A 20,357-nucleotide genomic window follows, 5' to 3' on the forward strand; every position below is an offset into this window, starting at 1 on the left:
GTTTGGGATGCGGCGTTGCCATGGGCTGTGGTGTAGGTCGCAGATGCAGCTTGGATTCTGCATTGCTGTGGCAGCAGTGTAGGCTGGCAGCTGCAGCTCCAATTCCATCCCTAGCCTGGGAACTTCCATATGCCATGGGTGCGGCACTAAAAAGACAAAAAAGACCAAAAAAAGTCTGATTTCAGAGAAGTCCAAATCAGCAATACTCTGTGGCCAAGGATCACAAGGGGAAAAGCATGCGGCAAGCACCACCCAAGCTGGGTGCTGCAGTGCAACAAGCTGAGGAGGGCTGAGAGGGCTGGGTTAGCAAGAGTAGGATTAAAAGTTCCACTTGCAGCATCCAGATTGCACAAGAAAGCCAAATGGGGCCAGAAAAAAAAAAAAAAAAAAAACAGATTTGTGATATTATCTTAGGATGTGCAATGGAGACAAATATTTGCTACACCAGACTTGGTGAAATGGGAAAGGTAAAATGGAGGTTATAGTCATAGACCAGGCTTACCAGGCTCAGGCTCTCAGAAGCAGACCAGCACGTAGGCACCCCAGAGCCAGGGTTGGCCTTGTTCGTGATGGGTTGTCAACAGAGTGGGAAGTCTTCTGCTTTAGTGCCTCATGGTCCGTAACCTCTCTGATCAAATTTTGAGGCAGATGTGAACTCACAGCCTGGAAGAAAAGGAGCAGTGATTTACAGAAAAGCATGTCTTCAAAGGAAAATCCCAGAAAAGAAGGCAACATAGCTGATAAAAACTCCAGCCTGCCATAGCAGATATTTTAACCTTCCTTTCTACAATAGCTGTTTTTATTACAGGATCTGAACAGGAATGTTTAGGGCAATGATATGCTATAGTTGTCCTAAGTTTTAAATGTTGTTTATAGATTGTTTTTAGCAAACATACCACCTCTATTATTTTAAACACAAGGACAAGAGACCTTGTTCATAGTATATACTGCTTCTGGTCGTGACTGTACTTAAACTTTCTGAGCTATATTAGTTACACTTCCCTCTCATATATTTTAGAGTACAATGCCATAGAAACCTTTAATAAAAATCCAGTGAAAACATAATTGTGTCTTGCTTTTGGCAATGTGTACACCTTCATTCTGAAAGATAGCATATTAAAAGATCTCAATATGTAGATTTTTGTCTCATTTTTGCAGCCACAGGAATCAAGTCATAGGGTCTCAGGTTGGCTAACACCCATACCGTTCAAATAATGTTATTAGTCTTTGGGGAAGGAATAAAAATACCTAAATCACTAAAAGAAATTGAATCATAAAATCACTTGCATAAGGTCACAAAGTGAATTGGAACCAGTCAAGAATCTTTGGGTCGGAGTTCCCATCATGGCTCAGTGGTTAAAGAACCTGACTAGTGTCCACGAGGACAGGGGTTCGATCCCTGGCCTCGCTCAGTGGGTTAGGATCCCAAGTTTCGATGAGCTGTAGTGGAGGTTGCAGACACAGCTCAGATCCCGAGTTGCTGTGCCTGTGGCACAGGCTGGCATCTGCAGCTCCTATTCAACCCCTAGCCTGGGAAATTTCATATGCCATGGGTGCGGCCCTAAAAAGACAAAAATAAATAAAGATTAAAAATAAAATAAATAAATGAAAAAAATCTTTGGGTCCTCTTTAGGAAGTTCACTCCATACCCCATTTATCTTGATATCCCCTCAGAGGCAGAATCTTGTGACGTTTAGGATGATAACATCAACTTGAACAAAGTTTTAAGATTGCCCATCAGTTTCTCCTCCCAGCTCCTTAAACCTTGGTAAAAACCACTTTGGGAGATAGTGAGTGAGTTCGAGCTACGGGTAGGCAGCTCTCCTCGCAGGTCAGACCTCGGCTGAGTCTCCAGCAAAACCCTTGAGGATTCCAGGAAGGGGACCTACTGTTTCCTTTCCACATTAACCCCTCGTCCTTCTGGCTCTTCTCCCCCTCGCAGCTCCGAATGTCCTGGCTCATCCGTGGAGTGTTGCAGGGAAACGTCTCCCTGGTGCTGGTGGAGAACAAAACCGGGAAGGAGCAAAGCAGAATGATCTGGCAGGTCGCCACCATCGAAGGCTTGAACCTGTGGCAGTGGACGGTGCTCCCTCTCCTCGATGTGGCCGACAGGTGGGCCTCTACGCATTCCCGGAGTCCCTTTCCCTCTCTCAGCCAAAGGGCGGAAGAGGGCCCTGTCTCCCCCACCCCCACTCCTTCTACCCAAGACACACATCCAGATGTGCATATCCACGTGCCTACACACACACACACACACACACTTTGTGCCAACTTACAGGAAGCACCGAGTTTCTCCAAGTGATTTCTGTGCTAAGGGATTTCTGTGCTAATGAGCACTCATCTCTTACACCTCTGGCAGGGCCTGATGGGCTGCCTCCAGTTTCTGTAGGAAAAAGTAAACTCGAACAACTCATAAGACCTTCAAATAGTAACATCCTTTATATAGATATATATATATATATATACATCCTTTATATAGATATATAAACATCCTTTATATATATATATATAACATCCTTTATATATATATATAACATCCTTTTTATATATATATAAACATCCTTTATATATATATATAAAACATCCTTTATATATATATATATATATAAAACATCCTTTATATATATATATATATATATATAGAGAGAGAGAGAGAGAGAGAGAGAGAAATGCCATATATGTATGGCATTTTCTCTTAACTAATGGATTTGCCTTACTTTCCCATTTGACACTCTGTTTCTTCCTTTCTAACAACGACAAAGCTGTGACATAGTTAGGATAGGCCTTCTGGTCCCCCGTGCCTGCCCTTTTACGAGGTTCTCATCTGCCAAGCACCAAAGAGGTGAAGCACCAGGCAAGTTAGCAGGAGTGGGGACTGGCGCTCCGGCCAATCAAAATCCATCATCCTGGGCAGTCTGGTCCCTGAGGCAGATGGATGAGAAATTCTTCAGTAAACAGAGCAGCGATTCTACAAGAGGCCCTGGTTCTAGTTAGAGTCTAAGACTAATGATCTTTGTAAACTTGAACTTCTCTGGGCCTCAGTTTCCTCCTTTTTAAACGGAAAAGATTAGACTAGAAGATGGTTAACTCCATGTGGCTCTGAAATGGAGCAGTAAATGCCCTGCTCAGCTGCCACTTATCTCCCCTGGATGGCACCAGTCTGCCACCTGCAGTCGGCCTGGAGCAAGCAGTGCCTGACCAGCACAGCTGTCCATGTGATGCTCAGCCGTGTCACACCAAACCATCGACAGTTGGTGCTGATCTGTTTCGGATCAAAAAGTGGGTGTGTGTTTGAGGGGTGAGAATAACTTCTATAAATGGGACAGATAAATGGATCTGGAGGGGAAAAGCCTCAATGTCAAATCCTGCAATCCAGAGCAGCCTCTGCATTTGTCTCCCAAAACACATGCAGATTGCTGTTCTGGTAGATCCTTCAAAAAATGAGGGCAAAGAGCTAAGACAAAGTGGAAAGTGATGCCAGCTAGCACACAGCTTTGTAAAAACAAAGCTGGGTTGCAAATTCTTCTCCCAGCCTTCAGAGTCTATTTCCAAGAACTCATAACTCGAGCTGTGCTCATAACACCATCGTCCTCTGAGCCCCAGCTTCCCATCCTTCAGATGTGTGTGGGTTAAATATCAGAGCACGTCAACATCCCCTGGCTCAGTGCTGCCCCCAGGACAAATGGATTTAATTAAAGTGGAGGAAGGGGCAGTGTGGGCGCTCTCACCATAGACTAGTCTTGTGTCCTTCGGGATTGAGGGGGCTGTGTGCAGGGGATGGAGAACAGCAGAGTAAAGCCAGAGTCCTCCCTCCTGGGAGATGCTAAATTAATTCAGATGAATCAAAAGGGTTTTTTTCTCTTCAATCCAGCAAGTCCTCTCTCTTTCCTAGCCCCTCCAGAGGATTTAAGGCAAGTAAGATGTTGACTCTGTCCACTCCCATCCACTAAAGTTTTGTCTGAAGGAGACTGCTCTCAGCCTCCCTCCTTCCTGTTAAAGGCTGTTTACCAGACTGACATTTTCAGTATTGATACTGAGACCAAACTCTTCAGTGGGGATTCAGATAAAGGCCAGCCCGATTGGGTGATGCCTCCTGACCTAATAAGCGTGCAGTTACACTAGTGGCCGCGTTTACTGGGAGCCTGCACACCCCTGACATGCTCTGATGTGGGCTGCTGCACTCCCCACCCTGGAGCTAGAGATGACATGCAGTCATCAAGACCCAGAGGCAAATGGAACTGCAGGAGAATGAGGCAGAGCCGTTTTCACTTGCTAAAACTAGACTGGAAGTGCGACTACCCCATAAAACTAAAGAAGAACTGTGGATGACAGAGCAGAGGCTTTAGAGTCAGAGAGTTCCAAGTTTAAAAACTGGCTCAGCCACTTACTGGTTGCTCAGTAGCCAATCACTGGACCTCTATGGGCCTGCAAAGTGAGTATAGTATCAGTACAACTTCACAGTCTTATTATGAAACTAAATAAAATGATTGTCAAAAACATCTAATATAGTACATATCAATGAATTTTATTTCCCATGTACTCTATGACCACACCTTAGTTTTGTGGCCTCAGATAATTCATTAAATAAATGGCACATATCACAATCATTGGCCTTCCAAGTCAAGCCATATTCTATTAAACAGAGATAATAAAATCTGCCTCTTACCCTTGGGGAAGTAAAGTGCTTGGTGAACTGCTTGGCTCACAGTAAATGCTTAGTAATAACTAATAATTATTATTATAATATAATAATGATACCTCCCTACCTAGTGCCTCAGAAGAGGTTAAGATGGTCAATTTAGCAATAATAGCCAGCCACACAACCCTAAGACGGGGGTGAGGGTTCTTACGAATTCATGGTCATCAGTGCTCTGCAGACTTCCTATAAGAGGAAGTACATTCTTTCCTCTTTCAAGGAAAGTAAGCTTTAGCCACCCAGATTGCCAAAAAATGAAAATGAGAAGTCAAAGAAGGTAGAGGAAGGATATAAATAAAGGAAAGAGAAGAGAAAGTGGATAAAAGACAAAGATCAGTTCCCTTCCTCCCGACCCTGCAGTAGGTGTTAGCATCTTACCATCTGCCCGTATCCCATGAAGTGTCATTAGGCAGGTCCTGGCTTCAGCTATTCAGCACCTGCCTCCTGGACAGCTCCCCAACCCTGCGCTTTGAAGAGGCAAGAACTTCATTCCCTACACTGTCCCAAATCACCTCTGCTCCCAGGTTCCTCAGCCTCCACACAACTTTATTGGGGCTTACAGCTTAGCCCTAATGAGCACATAGGCTCTAGACACTGGTCATAGTCCCTGGGCATTTCACGAAACTCACCTCTGCCAAGATATGGCGGTGCCCACCTGTCTTGCCTCCTTGCCGCCATTTTTGGTTTATCCCCACCCCATCCAGTCTACACAAGGAAGCTGGAATAAACTTTTTGAAATGTGAATCTAATCATTTCCCATTTTTTAAAATCCTCCCAAGGTTTCTGTGGATTTTAGAATGCCTTTCAGTCTCCTTTAAAAAGACCTTCACTTAGGCCCACGTGTGATCTGTCCAACCATAACCTCACCAGTCCCTTTTTATGCTATTCTTCTATTACTTTACCCGGTAACCTCACTGAACTTCTTTCAACTCAGCTGCACCATGGTTCTTTCAGGCTTTTGTACCTGCCATTCTCTCTACTTGCAGCATTCTTCTACTTTTCATTGCCCTTAACTTTTTTAAAATGCCCCCCAGACCCCTAGACTGTATAGTATGCCTAAAATACATTCTCAAGGTTCTTGAACACCCCTATTATAACTTGTCACTCCTTGCTGTTTTTTAATATCTGAATATACACTCCAACAAGGCAGGATCCGTGGCATGTAGTATGCCCAATAAATGCATGTGGACAGAATGAAGTACTGAGAGAAATTGCATATATTTTCAAATTCCAGCTGAAGTAACTGAGAATTTCACTTTTGGAATCCATCGAACATTCCTCTTCTGTTCAAACGGTGTCTAGTAAGACAGGTTAAATCACTGTATGAGAAATACTACTGCAGAGTGTTCCATATATCAAAGCAATACCTATGTCCCATCAGATGAACCCAAACAGCATTCGTTACTCCTGTGACAAGGAGTTCTCTTTAGAGACTTGCCTGGTACACGTACTTTCTTTGTCTCTGGGCACTGTCCTGTCGGAATCACTTGATAGGAAAGACTTTGATCTTAATTGTGTGCCCTGGTCCTTGTGAGCAGGGAGATCCAGAGCTGGGCCCTTGAGAATAAAGAGTTATGTTCAGATTGTTCCCACCACACAGTAGTGCTTCTGCAAAGACTCAGAGAATATGCCATAGGTGTATAAAGGCTGCTGACAGGGAGGCATTAATCCATGGAAGGATATTTCTTCTGTCCATTTGCATCAGGCAAAGTGATAGAAATAATGCCATAGTCCATCATCATTAGGAAAGATACTAACTTTATTTTTTCATTTTTTTGCTTTTTAGGGCCACACTCATGGCACATGGAGGTTCCCAGGGTAGGGGTCCAGCTGGAGTTACAGCTGTTGGCCTATGCCACAGCCATAGCAACACAGGATCCGAACCGCATCTTCTACCTACACCACAGCTCACGGCCATGCCAGATCCTCAATCCACTGAGCAAGGCCAGGGATTGAACCCACAACCTCATGGTTCCTAGTCAGATTCGTTTCTGCTGCGCCACGACAGAAATTCTGATATTAACTTTATAATCATACTATAAATAGGAAAAAGAAAAGTCTCCAAGAGCAGTGCCCAAGATAATTTGAACAGTGGCAATATCTCTGGAATACAGATATGTGCTCTCAAGGTAATTTTGAAGGACACACCAATTCAAATACTGGCTTGATATGTACTTGAAAGTTCCCTCACTACTTCGCATCTTCTTCATATAACTGGTTTTCTCTACTCTCTCTGCACTTCATCAGCTCCCCACCACCCCACACCATCCCACTGACACTCTTTCTGCTGGAATTAATCCTGCCTTTTCTCAAAATGAAAAAAGAGACAAGTTCTCTCCTCTTATTTTAACTGTCACTCTCGCAGGGACACACCCCTAGGTTTCCTCTTTATAATTACACAGCCTAGTAAATTAAGCACAGTGCTCCCACACCATCCTAAGCGTTAACATACCTACAGAGCAAAAGCAGGTGCTAAGTTCAGCTCATTACAAGATGGATTTGGAAATACCATAGTTCAAATCATGCTCCACAAATCACTGCAATCATACAGCCAAACAGAATGGCATAACTAGGAGTTCCCACTGTGGCTCAAATACGTAGGTTCAATCCCTGGCCTCACTCAGTGGGTTGAGGATCCAGTGCTGCCTCAAGGCAGACAGATGCCGCTCCAATTCCACCCCTAACCTGGGAACCTCCTTATGCCACAAATGCAGCCCTAAAAAGAAAAAAAAAATTGCATAACTAATCACATGTATGTAGGTTCTACTCCCCAGCATCATAAAGGCTTTTGACCACACACTGTATGCATAGTCTAACAAGAAAAATGTGTTCCCTCTGAATCTATTTGGATTTCTGTTTCTTTGCATCCTTTGTCTTAATGACAAGTGATGTGTTTCCCAAATGCCTCCTTCAAATGGGATCAATTAGACTGAAAGTTATGGCTTTGTGTACTTAGACTAGAAACTCCGCAGAGCCAAGGAATGTTCACTTCTTTTTTTTTTTTTTTTTTTCATTGTAGTGATACTTTTTAATCTTGTAAAATTTCTTTCACATGCCCTTTCAGTTTTATTTTTAAACAGTCTCATCCCTACAGAACCCTTCTGGGTACACTGCAAAGAAAGTTGACCCTCTGAACTATTTGAGAGTTAAGTTGTCACCCTGAAGCCTCATCACCACAGACATCACAGAATGTTCCCAGCAGACATCCTCCTACATAACCACAGCCTGACCATCCAATTCGAGAAATTAACATCAGTCGTTATCACTGCCCAATCCTCCACTCCCCCACCCCAGTTTCCTCAGTTATCCCAATAATATCATTTAGAGCAAAAAGACCTTGTTCAGAAATACCTACTACATTTAGTTGTCATATTCTTTCATTTCCTTATTCTAGATTTTCATTATTTATTCTTAACTGAGTAAAGAAGTACTCTACCCAGTGAGTGAAAAATCCAGAGTGGAAATCCAGAGATTTCCAATGACATCTAGTGTGCAGGTCTTGTCACACTTCTGAAAAAGTGGTGTTCAATTCACATTTTGGTACACGAAATCGCAGCTTCCTCCTAGAGCCGTGGAAGTTATAAATAATGATGATTGAGTTAGCATTTGTTGAGTCCTCAGTGCATGGCCATCGCTGCAACAAGTACTGAACATGCATTATTTCATTCCATCCTTAAAACAGCCCCTTGGGGTAGATGCTATAATTAATGCCCTTTTTTAGAAGAGGTAGCTGAGGTCTCAAGAGGTGAAATAATTTTGCCTTGATCCTGAGGCCAGTCTGTTCCTTAGGTACATGTGTGAAGAAATAAATTCACCGTACTTGACATATAGTAGAAAACTTGGTAAATGGTAGCTATAATAATTAAAAATATATTTTGGTTGGGGTTTTTTTAGGCCACACCTCTTATTCATTTGGAGTTAGTTTCCTTGGCTACATCCATCCCTTAAATCTATCATCTTAACCCCCCACCACTAGCTCCTGCTAACCCCCCCCAGCCCCCCCACCCCCAGCCTGCCTTCCTTCTCTCCCACCTCCAGCCAGGCAGCCTCAGCAGCACAGGGAGATCCCCACTCTTCCTTCCAGGCCCTTGTGCCTTTTTAAGTCATCACTCTAGCAGGCCGTGGACTCTCCCTGCTCCAAAACTAAGGCATGCTTTCTGATAGGTGTCTTTTATTTGCAGATGTATTAATATTCCATGTCTAACAAAAGCATAAAAATAAATACATTTGGTTATACATTTAAGGAATCACCTTTTAATAGAGAATACATTTCACTTCCATAAGGACTGACATAGAAAACTCAGGCTATCCTTTCCCCAGGAGAAGCCAGTAGAGGGTGATGCGTTGTTCACCTCTGCCTGCCTCCCCTCCTGCCAAACTTTCCATCTGCAACTGCTCTGCCTCCAGCCCTCCTTCGCCGGGAGGAGGGTGCCTACAGGTAGATATCACACCCTGAACACCTTCTCCCCCACCAGCCAGTGCCGCTCTGGCTGCCACAGCAGCTGCTGAAACTCCCTCGTGATCCTCTGCCCCCGTGTTCTCTGTACTTGTAGCAGCCATGTACCTCCCTTCCCGGTGCTTTACTCCTTCACAGTGGGAGATGCCCACTCTGCCCCGCACCTCCGAGTAGCTGGGGGAGATGTCAGAAGACTGAGACACAGAAGGGTTAAATCAAGGACCTGCAGGCGGTTAAACACAGAGGCCCCTCCCTGGAGCTCCTGCCTCTGCCCCCATTCCGCTTCACCAGAGAGGCTCACGTGTGAGATGGTACTAACTGCCAGCATCGTCCAGGTATTATGTATGTATTTATCTGGCCAACACTTAACTGCCTGCCCAGCAAGAATGCCAGGTGGTGGGCTTACCTACTGGGCAGTACAGCCCAGCCCTCCGGGAACATTGCCTGTTACGGGAGGATGGCAAGAAGACACCTTGGTGGCATCAGAGGGTAGAAAGGGCCTGGGGGTGGAGACCCAGTAAAGGCACCGTGGCTGCAGTGCCTCACTTCCAAACAGGCACCTCGCTGGTAACCAGTTTGGGGTTCTGCCTCTGCCCAATAAGCCCAGGCCAGCAGGAGCAGAGATGTCTGACTGTTGCCCAGGGTGGACCAGCTTTTGCTCATTCATTCCCAACAACAGGACTCACTCTGGAGCAGCCCCATGGGCTCCAAAACCAGAGGTGGGGGCATGGGGTGGGGCGGGGAGTTCTCAAGGCTCTGCTTTCCCAGGGTGATGCCCGCCTCCCCCCTCCCCAGCCCCATGTGAGGCTGACTGCCCTGAGTCTATAGTCACAGGGAAAACTCAGCCTTGCCAGGGCCTTCCTCACAGGCAGTGAAGAAAACAAAAGATGACTGCCACCCCTAAGCAGCTGTGGCAGCACATGTGTCCCTTCCTGAAGGCGCAGGGGCTGAGAGAGGACCTCAACATGCTTATTAACAGCAGACTGAATCAGTTTTTTGAACTGAGAGAAGATGAATGATGGGTTCCAGGGCAGTGTCAGGCCAAGCAGGGTCAATTGCACTGACTAAACCCATCAAGCTCAAGGCATTTCACAAGCAACTTGGCCTTGCTGTGCTTATGTTCCCAGAGGGAGACAGGAACTAGTATCCCAGAGCACTAGCCCACGCTCCTTAAAATCCACTCAGCCTTCCCCAGGCATGTCCCTAGTCATGGAGTGGTGCAGAGCGTGCAAGGGGACGGCTGTAGCTGAGAGAGAAGCTGTGCTCAGAGCCCTGCAGCCAGCCAAGGGCTAACTTCACCCATCACCCCATTCCCGAGAGTGGGTTGGTCCTCACCCCAGCCATGTCAGGTGCATTGAACGCACCTGAATAACTAGGCTTGTGCTGTGTGATATGGTAGTTGGGGTGACACTACCCAGAGTCACATTAAACCTTCAATCCTCAGTCTCCACAAAAAGAAATGCATTTCTTGCTCATGTGAAATCCAGAATGAATGTGCCACTTGGCAGGTAGCCTTCCATCTGGTCATTCAGAGATCCAGCCTCCTTCTCTCTGTGGCTCTATCCTTTTTTTTCCAGTTTTGAATTCTTTGCAAGAAGACAGCCAATGAGGAAAGAGAACTGGGGGATTCTTGTGTAGGAAGATTTTTTTTATTAAAGTATAGTTGATTTATAATATTTTACCAATTTCTGATGTACAGCTAAGTAACCCAGTCATGCATATATAAACATCCCCTTTCTTATATTATCTTCCATCCCAAGAGACTAGATGTTATTCCCTAAGCTATGCAGTAGGACTTCATTGCTTATCCATTCTAAATGTAACAGTTTGCATCTACTAACCCCAAATTCCCAGTCCATCCCACTCCCTCCCCCTTCCCTTCCCCTTGGCAACCACAAGTCTGTTCTGTATGTCAGTGAGACTGTTTCTGTTCTGTAGATAGGTTCATTGTGCCATATTTTACATTCCACATGTAAGTGATATCATATGGTATTTGTCTTTCTCTTTCAGACTTATTTCACTTAATATGAGAATCTCTAGTTGCATCCATTTTCCTGCAAATGGCATTATTTCATTCTTTTTACGGCTGAGTAGTATTCCATTGTGTATATGTACTACATCTTCTTCATCCATTCATTTGTCAGTGGACATTTAGGTGGTTTCCATGCCTTTGCTATTGTGAATAGTGCTGCAATGAACACAGGGGTGCATGTGTCTTTTTGAATTATAGTTTTATCTGGATATATGCCCAGGAGTGAGATTCCTGGATCACATGGTGGTTCTATATTTAGTTTTGTGAGGAAATTTTATAGTGTTTTCCATAGTGGTCATACAAATTTACATTCCCACCAGCAGTGTAGGAGGGTTCCCTTTTCTCCACCCGCTCTCCAGCATTTGTTATTTGTAGACCTATTAATGATGGCCATTCTGACTGGTGTGAGGTGGTACCTCATTGTAGCTCTCATTTGCATTTCTGTAATATTTAGTGATGCTGAGCATTTTTTGTATCCTATTGTTTATCCAATGTCTTCTTTGGAGAAATGGCTATTTAGGACTTCTGTCTATTTTTTGACCAGTTTGCATAGGCATATTTTCGAGAGTCATCATTTCAGCTTACTCTCCATTGGCTACAACTCAGTCACATGACCATGACTAACTGCAACAGATGCTAGCGAATGTAGTCTAGCTGTGTGCCCAGGAGAAAAAGGGAAATAAGTTCGATTAAAAAAAACAATATATATATATAAAACCCTTATCTCTGGCATCTATCAGAGTGTCACTTGAGAATACTGATTCTTTACATAGCTACTCTGAACATTGATCAGTCTTCTCCAAGAACGTTCATAATTCAAGCCTGAAATCAATTCCAAGATCTATTCTAAGGTGTGAATGTTTCATTCCCAAAACTGTGTGATGTAGCAGAAAACTCACTTTCTGGCAGCAATCAACCCCAAATTTTTCCTTCCTAAAAACAAAACAAAAAAAATTAAATAAATGGGAAAAAGTATTTTGAAAGGCTTTAAAACTGCAGGACAGCATAGGGCAAATGGTTCATAAACTTTTATGATCACCTGGAAAACTTGTTTTAATGCAGAGTCCTGGGCCCCAGACACAGAGATTCTGTTTCGGTAGATCACATACTAGGCCCGGGAATAAAATTGTTTTAAATTTCTGAAGTAATTGTGATGTTCAACCACATCTGGAAGTTACTGGCATAACTGTCAGATCCAGATGACTTGCGGGTGAGATAGGAAATCAAGCGACTGGAGCAGCGTCACTGGCTGTCCCATGGTTAGCAAACATGTATCAAGCCCCCATCAAGCACGGAGGATGGAAAGGGTGTTTGACTCAGCCTCTTGTCGGGTCACAAGTCCTACATGCTGTGGGGACACAGAACATACACACTGAGAGACAAACACAGAGTTCCTGTTATGGCTTAGTGGGTTAAGAACCTGATAGTGTCTGTGAGGATTCGGGTTCAATCCCTGGCCTCGCTCAGTGGGTTAAGGATCCGGCGTTGCCATGAGCTGTGGTGTAGGTTGCAGACATGGCTCAGATCTGGTGTCGCTGTGGCTATGGTGGAGGCCTCCAGCTGCAACTCCAGTTTGACCCCTAGCCTGGGAGCATCCATATTCCACAGGTACAGCCATAAAAAAAGAGGAAAAAAAAAAAGAAAGGAGAGACAAACAGTAACACACAGAACATTGGGCTGGGTCTGGCAGAGCACAGCCAGTGTTCAGATGGCACAGTGACCTCCATGTGTCAGGGGAGCCATTGTGGAGGAAATGAGCTTATTATAAGCTGGGCCTCAGGGAAAATTTAGGTCTTAGGGAAATGGAAAAAGGATGAGGGCATTCCAGGGAAGACCATCAGGATGAGCAGAGGCTTAGAGAGAGGAATGTCTTATGTGGGTTCAGAAATAGCCAAGTAGGCTATGTAAGAGACCCCCGAGCAGTCTCCCTGGAGAGGGTGAATGTGGCTACGAGGTCAAGTATTTTGGCCTCTGGGCTGTGGGAAAAAGAGAGCCCCTAGCACAGAGCTGGGCTGGAGGATGGGAAACCAGAACATGGAGGCGGTTGGAGGCTCTCGTGAGGGGCCAAATGTGAAATGATCTGAGCCTTGGAGCGGAGCTCAGAACGGGAAAAGAGGAGCTGGAGGAGAAGAGGCCCCTTCTGCTGCTGTCTCCCAAATGGCACCACTGGCCCAGGATAGGCTTGGGTCAGCCCTCCGAGAAGAGGGGGAGAGGGCGGCTGGGGACTCAACAGTGCGGCATGCAACCAGGCATTGATGTATACAACTCAAACGTTCATAACCCTGGAAGGATCTGGCCTTGTTTCTTTCTCAGAAAGCATCCCAGATCATTGGAGCACAGAGTAGATTAGCAATTCTGAGCTTTAAATCCTATTTCTAACACTGATTTACTGTGGCGGTTTGGAACAAGTTGTTGCTTTTGATTGCTAAGTTTCCACAGTCAAGGTGAAAAGCAGTGAGACAGATCCGGCCTGTGAGCCTGGTTTAAGAAGTAGTCGCTCAAATGGCAATGTGTGAACCCCCTTTAGAATAACAGGATGTTCAGATCTTCTCGGGATTTTCTTGGAGACATCCACAGCTCAGTTTACAAGTTAACAGGTGCATATACTTTTCATAACTCTCAGTGACTTTGAAAATGTAGCCCTGTGTTCTCAGCCCCTTCTCTCCCCAGGCACAAAGTCTGGAATCGAGGAGATACCTGGGCTGCTGAGAGTGGAAGCAAAGCAGCTGGCTTCCTAGCTGCCGAGTTGGCTTCCCACCCACACCCCCACTCCCTGCTCCTGGGTGATTCGCCTGTCCATGGCTCTGCCGTTCTCCTAAGCATCCAGGTCTTCAAAGCCTTTCTTGACTTCTGCTCTCACTGCCCATATTCAGTGTTTTCTCAGGTTGTACAGACTCTAGGTCTGTGGGCAGAAAACCTTTAGAAATCTTCTGGTCAGTGAATACTGTGAATTACAATTCTGTCCGTACCCTTCAGGGTCAAGGTCCATGTCTTATGCACTTCCATCCTCCCGGCTAGACACAGTGCCTGGCTCATAGCAGGCGCTCAAATAATCTTTGCATGAAAGCAAAGGAAGAGATATGTAATTTATAAAACTGCCAGAGGAAGTACAGATTTCTAATTTAAAAAATGTAAAGCAGGAGCAATGAACTGGACTGTCCCTTACCAAAGAAGGGCTTCCATTAGGAAAATACTCACATTACGTAGATGTTTAAAAAGCAGGATTGGAGTTCCCATTGTGGCTCAGTGGGTTAAGAACCCGACTAGTATCTACGAGGATGAGGGTTCAATACCTGACCTAGATCAGTGGGTTAAAGGATCCAGCATTGCCTCAAGCTGTAGCGTAGGTCACAGACGTGGCTCAGATCTGGTGTTGGCTCCGATTTGACCCCTAGCCTGGGAACTTCCGTATGCTGTACAGTGGCCGAAAAAAAAAAAAAGCAGGATAGCACCTAACAACTTTCAGTGACTTGCCCAGCGTCCCACTATGGACACAGACCATTCTTCACGCCTCCTTTCTTCCTTTCGAAATTCCGCCTCCACCAAGCAGAGAAGGCTGCTAATTCACCGTCATAAAGATACTTATGTCAGAGAGAAGGGAAGCAGTAACCACCCCTTTCCTGAGACTTCTCTCCGTGGGGGCTGCCGCCAGCTCTGGCTCCATCTGAGCCCTCCAAGCCACAGGCCAGCTCAGCAGCAGGGGTAGGGGACGAGGCCAGTGCTGGACATGTCTCTGTGTCCTGAGAAATGTGGGGCGGGTATCCCAGGCTGTCTGAGATGAGTGGGTATGTGACTTTCTAGCCTGGACAGCCCTCCGAGCCCCCACCCGCTCTGAGGAGCTGCTTGTACTTCACCCATAGTCTGGAGGACATAGGAGATGAAACAAGATTAAAGAATTTCAGTGGCTCTGCCGTGGATGGGGAAAAAAGTGGTCTGGGAAGCAAGAGGCCCGAGTTCCCATCTTCCCTCTGCTCCTGTCTCCCTCTGTGACCTGGCAAGTCAGGTGATGCTCCAAGGAGCCCCTGACCAACCTTCTCTGGCCTCTTCTGATGCTGGTGGCCTGGAGGTAATCTAGCCTGAGGAACTCGGAAGGGGACCTCCAGACCAAGAAGCGCTTTCTCTCTCCACCCCCTCCCCCAGGGAAAGGGCAGTAATTGCCCTTCCTTGGGGCACGTGACACACTCAAGCCTGTGGGACAGGCCTTTTTTGCGTGCAGGTACCTCCCCGATAGTCCAGGGCTCCAGGAAGCAAGATGCATCTTTCTCCCAGGAAGCCTGAGGCCCCGGAGAGCTCTCTGTACAGGACACAGAATGAGAGAATGAGAGAGCACATGGGAACTTGCTAGAGAAGGGCTTCTCCCTGCTCTGCAGTCTGGAAGGACATCTTCGGCAGGCCCTTCCTGGGGGGGGGGACCAGATCCTTAAGCGTCAGCCTCCGAAGTGAGTAGACAGCCAGTGCCTGGGAGGCTGGGCCTGAGAATGCTGGCGAGTCTGAGCCGTTCTCCGTGCTCACTTGACTGGACCGAAAATTCATTTTCTCCCCTATTCCACCCCATAGGGCTCCCTCACAGAAGCCAGATTCACCCTGCGAGATCTCTGTGGCCCTTGGCAGCCCTGGAATTGTTCTGTATTGACTTCCCATCACTGTTGTTGGTGTCGTTATGCCCAGAGGGAAGACCAAGTCGGGAGAGTGAGACTGAGGGGGAGGTGGGGGCTCCCACCTGCTGAGTCTGGCCTTGAGCATCCAGCTCACCCCACTGTACTGGGCTGGAGCCGAAGACTCCTAGCCTCAGGGGCCATGGTGCTGATGCAGGCCAGGCATGGTCTCCGGCCCCCAAAGCGGGCCACCAGCCCCTCCTCTTCTACCGGTCACCAAAGTCAATTACAAGGTAATAGGATGGAGGCAGCCGGGCTTTGTCATCACAGACATTATTCTAATAGAAATGCACCCGGCAACCCGCGCTTTGTCCCAGTCCATCTTAGAAGACCCCTGCAGAACACGTCCACTGCGCGGTGAGAAACTGGAGAAAGCGTTTCTCCTCAGCCGTCTCTGCCAGCTCTGTCCTCAGCAGCCAGAGCCCAGACAGGCTCCGGCTGCGGAAAAGGGTGTGGGACACTCCCGCCTTCCAAGCCACTAAATGGTCGACCGAGGAATCCCAGACGTGGTGCCCATCCGTTAACTGCCTTTTCCCCAGCCGGGCCGTTCTTTCTTCTCTCTCGCCAAAGCCTTCCTAGTCCCCCGGTCCACATTCAGACACATGGCTTTTTGTCAGCTACTTAAAATCATTAAGTGAACTTAATTAGGTTTGTCAATCCCTAAGGCTGGTGGGGTGGCAAATAAAGCGTTATATTCACTGTCCATTAACAGTCTGTTGCCTGAGCGAGAGTGTGCGTTTTCTGAGCGGTTGCGTGAGCTGCATCCGCATCTCCCAGGAAGAGATCGGCCCTGTGAGTCTGAGAGGGACCCAGTTCCAAGGCCACCCCTCTAAACCTGGCCCTCTGCCCCAGGGGCCACCTCCCAGAACCCCTGAGCCAGTTTTTAACAGGCCTCTCTGTAGAGCTGAGCAAGATGGAGTGGGGGTTGGGGGGGACATTCTTTATGCAAAGCCAGGCTCCAAGCAAGATCTCTAACCAAGTCTGTTTTAGCAACAAGGTCCAAACCCCATCGGCTGGGAAAAAGCCACAACCACCCAAGCAATCAAAAGTGTCTTCTTCGGAACAGAAAGATCGAGCAGGTGTGAACTGAACTGAAGGGGCGGGGAATGAAAGCCCCCCAGCTGAGGGCTAGACAGAGGGCATTCAGCTGCCTCGTTCTGAAGGGGCACGGTTTGGTAGGGGAGCTGGCTGAGCCCCAGGGAGCTGGCTCTTCCCTCCTCTGACCAGGCTGCCCACTGCCAGGAGAGCAAGGCTGTGCCAGCCTGGGAGGCTCTGCTTCCTTTCCCCACACAGAACTAAGGTTTCGGGGCAGCAGAGTAACCTGTATATCCACCTGGTCTCTGCCATCCTGGCAGTAATGTGGCATGGCTCTTGCTTTCTCTCAGACCCAGAGAAGTCCTCCTGGCATGTGTTCGACCTTTCCCTTGGTCTCCAAGTAGTCCACCTGGTACATGCTAGACAGGCTGCCTCGTATATACTAAAGCCAAGACCAAGGCCATGGCTGGCTCTGGAGAGTGACTTGGTATCTGTACTTTTGGGGAACTCGACGGCAGAATAGTTGGACCAGAAAGACTCTGAGAGCTGTGAGAAAGTCTCACCCATCTCCAGCAAGGAGAGGGCGAGCAGAGCCAGGAACAGACGCTCCTTCACCTGAGGTTCAAGGAAAGACACACACCAGGTACCATCCAAAGTAGAAAAGCCTGAATCTGGGCGGCCCTCAGGGCTGCCTGGGCTCTTGGCCAGTGCCTCTAGAGAAAAGGAGCTTCTAGATTAGTTCTTCTGTCCCCCCGCCCCTCCCCCGCCACCCTCTACCATCAGCCACCATCCCCAGACCCCAGACTGTCTCTTCTTCTCCCCTTTCCTCCCCACTCCCCAGCATGTCCCACCTTTGTGCCATTTGCCCCTTCCCTGCAGCCTCTGGAGTCTGGAGCATTTGGGGAAGGGTTGGCAGTGTGGCCCCTGAGTGGACAGAGGCAGCATCGCCTGTTTACATCTGATCCGGCATCCGATTGAGTCTTCCCTGATTGTCATGAGTGTTCCTGACTCAAAATATGTGCAATTCCCAGTGTCAATCAAACTCTTTTAAACAGCAGCTGCCACTGCCGTTGCCTTGCAGCGCACTTTAGAAACTCTCCTATTTAGAAACCCTTCCAGCACCAGCTTGCATCATGCCATCCATGGTAAGAGGCCCAGGGGCTGGTTGAGAACGTCTCAGCTCTAATCTCTCAGTCATAAAGAAGGAAGGCGAGAGAGGGGCAGAGAGAGCCGAGAGGGGAGGGGAGAAGTCCATTTAAGGGAAGGGCCCATTTAGGAGAAAACAGGAATCGTGGCTTCTCCCCCAGGCTCCGTAGGCACACAGATGTAGTTGTTCAGGCATCTCCCTAAGGCTGGCAACTGCTGGGAAGAGAACGAGGCAGCAATATCGGGGCCCTTGTTTGTCGCTTGAGAATCCCAGGTCTGGCTGTGTCCGAGGTTACACAGACTCCAGCTGGGAGTTCATCTCTGGCCCGTGTCCCCGCGGTGGAGATCTGGGGAAACCATAGCTGTGACCTTGCCAAGACTCATGGTGAACTTGATGCAGGTGTGCGAGACATACAGGCCTCTCACCACACCCCTCGCACCGGAGCTGAGGGGCCCGTCCTGCTCCGACCTGCCCCTCACTCCAGCCCCTCTACCGGAGACACCCTCTCCTCATTGCTCTCCACCCCGTGCCCACATCCTCCTTCAGAACCATCCTGAAGACCACCTGCTCTGTGAAGGGTGCCCCATCCCCCCAGCCTGGCGGCACCCCTCCTTCCTCTGAGCTCCCAGAGCCCCTCATCTCCACCTGCTCCCAACTGATTCCCCACGGACACACATGCCTTTGTCTCTTCACTGGACAGCAAGCAATTTACCTGTCTGATTTCTTTGAGAAGCTCTCATAGGGCTAAAGGAGGACCCAGTGCACATACATCATGAGTGTACGTGAGATGAAGATGCTTTCAGCAGGTGCTTCTCAAGGTCTTTTTGAAAGATGCCTGTCAGAGGCACGTGCCTAGGCGCCGAGCGCCGACAGAACAAGTTGGGGGTTCTGTGCTGCGTGTCCCTTGTGCACAGTTGTCCAGCCCAGGTGTCCCTGAACAGGATTTGGGGAGCCTCTGCTGGGCAGTCTTCTTTCCACGCCCAACCAACCACCAGCCCTCCTTACTGGTCCATCCAGATGGGGACAGGCAGACCCCATCACGGGGACTGTGACCTGAACAGGCCTGTGGGCTTGGCCGGGAGTAAACCGATTCGGGCATTTCCTCTTTAGATTCGAGCCAGGTTTGGGCCTCTAATTGTGACTTTCCACTAAGAAGGATTATTGGTGAACAAGACGGGTGAAGACACAGTTGGATTTACTGAGTAGCTCAGTTGAGAATAATCGATCGTGAACACACTTCTTTTGGGGTGGGGGTGGGGTGCTGCCCCAGGGCACAGGAAGTTCCCAGGCCAGGGAGCCAGATCTGAGCCATAGTTGCACGGCGGCAACCGTGCTGGGCCAGGGATGGGACCTGCGTCCCAGCGCACCCAAGACAATCCTGTTGCGCCACAGCGGAAACTCCAAAACACACTATTTAAATAAACGTCTGCTTTGATTTCAAGTCTTTCCCCCACAGGAGGCAGTAATTCTCTAGCCGGGAATAAGCACCAGTGTCTAACTTTTTCCATGCTGATCAGAGGCCATCTGCTCACGAGCACCGTTGGGGGGCTTTCCTCCCCTGCGCCAGTTCACTCACTGACCTTAAAGCTTTGCTGCCCTCACAGCAAATGCTGAGCGAACATTCTTTCTCTGTGTTTCTCTCTCTGTGCCTTTCCTCCCCCTGCACCCGCTGTTTCCTGCGTTTGCTCCGCCCGCTCTGCCCCTCACTCTCCACGCGGTCTACCCTCTCCTGCCAGCGCTCCCGCTTTCTGCTCCTGCTCCTACCCCGCACTGCCAGCTAACTCTGCTGGCTGAGTTCCCTCTCGGTCCCCCTCCTTTCCACCAGCTCTCTTGAACTGTGGTTTACATAGCACAAATTCACCTGTTTTAAGTGTACACATCAGTGCCTTTTAGCAAATGTACAGAATTGTGCAGCGAGCACCACAATTCAGTTTCAGGATTTTTTTTTTCCATCACCCCAGAAAGAACCCTTGTGCTCATTTGTAGTCAATAGAGTTCCCAGCCCCAGGCAACCATTAATCTGTGCCCAATCTCTATAGATTTGCCCATTCTATACATTTCTTATAAGTGGAAAAAACTGCATGACTGGCGTCATGAAGTCTTTAATTACTGAAGAAGTCATGAGGCTTCTTTAACTTAGCGTCATGTTTTTGAGGTCCATCCATTTTATAGCCTCTGACTGTGCCCATTCTTTTTTATCAAGGAACAGCCTTCTATTTTATAGCCACGCCATGTGCGGCTTATTCGTCAGCCATTGAGGGGCATGGGTTCTCTCTTTAACATCACACTGGAGGCCGTGCAACCTTCGGTGGGTCATGCTGGACGGACTTTCTGAA

The 20,357-nt window shown here is 47.7% G+C and overlaps 1 protein-coding gene across 2 annotated transcripts in view; it reads left to right on the forward strand.

The window, feature by feature from the left end:
* Positions 1-20,357, forward strand: part of ALK (ALK receptor tyrosine kinase) — an 805,341-nt gene that overhangs the window by 706,338 nt on the left and 78,646 nt on the right. For both annotated transcript variants that reach the window (XM_085019699.1, XM_085019698.1), the window contains one exon: positions 1,943-2,112. In XM_085019699.1, the coding sequence (XP_084875825.1) occupies positions 1,943-2,112 (170 nt within the window). The remainder of the gene's footprint in view (positions 1-1,942; positions 2,113-20,357) is intronic.

This window comes from Sus scrofa, chromosome 3 (assembly GCF_054392235.1).
Source record: "Sus scrofa isolate SSC_HxYL_T2T_F1_AM1 chromosome 3, Sscrofa_HxYL_maternal_Yorkshire_Landrace_v2.0, whole genome shotgun sequence".
Taxonomy (NCBI): domain Eukaryota; kingdom Metazoa; phylum Chordata; class Mammalia; order Artiodactyla; family Suidae; genus Sus; species Sus scrofa.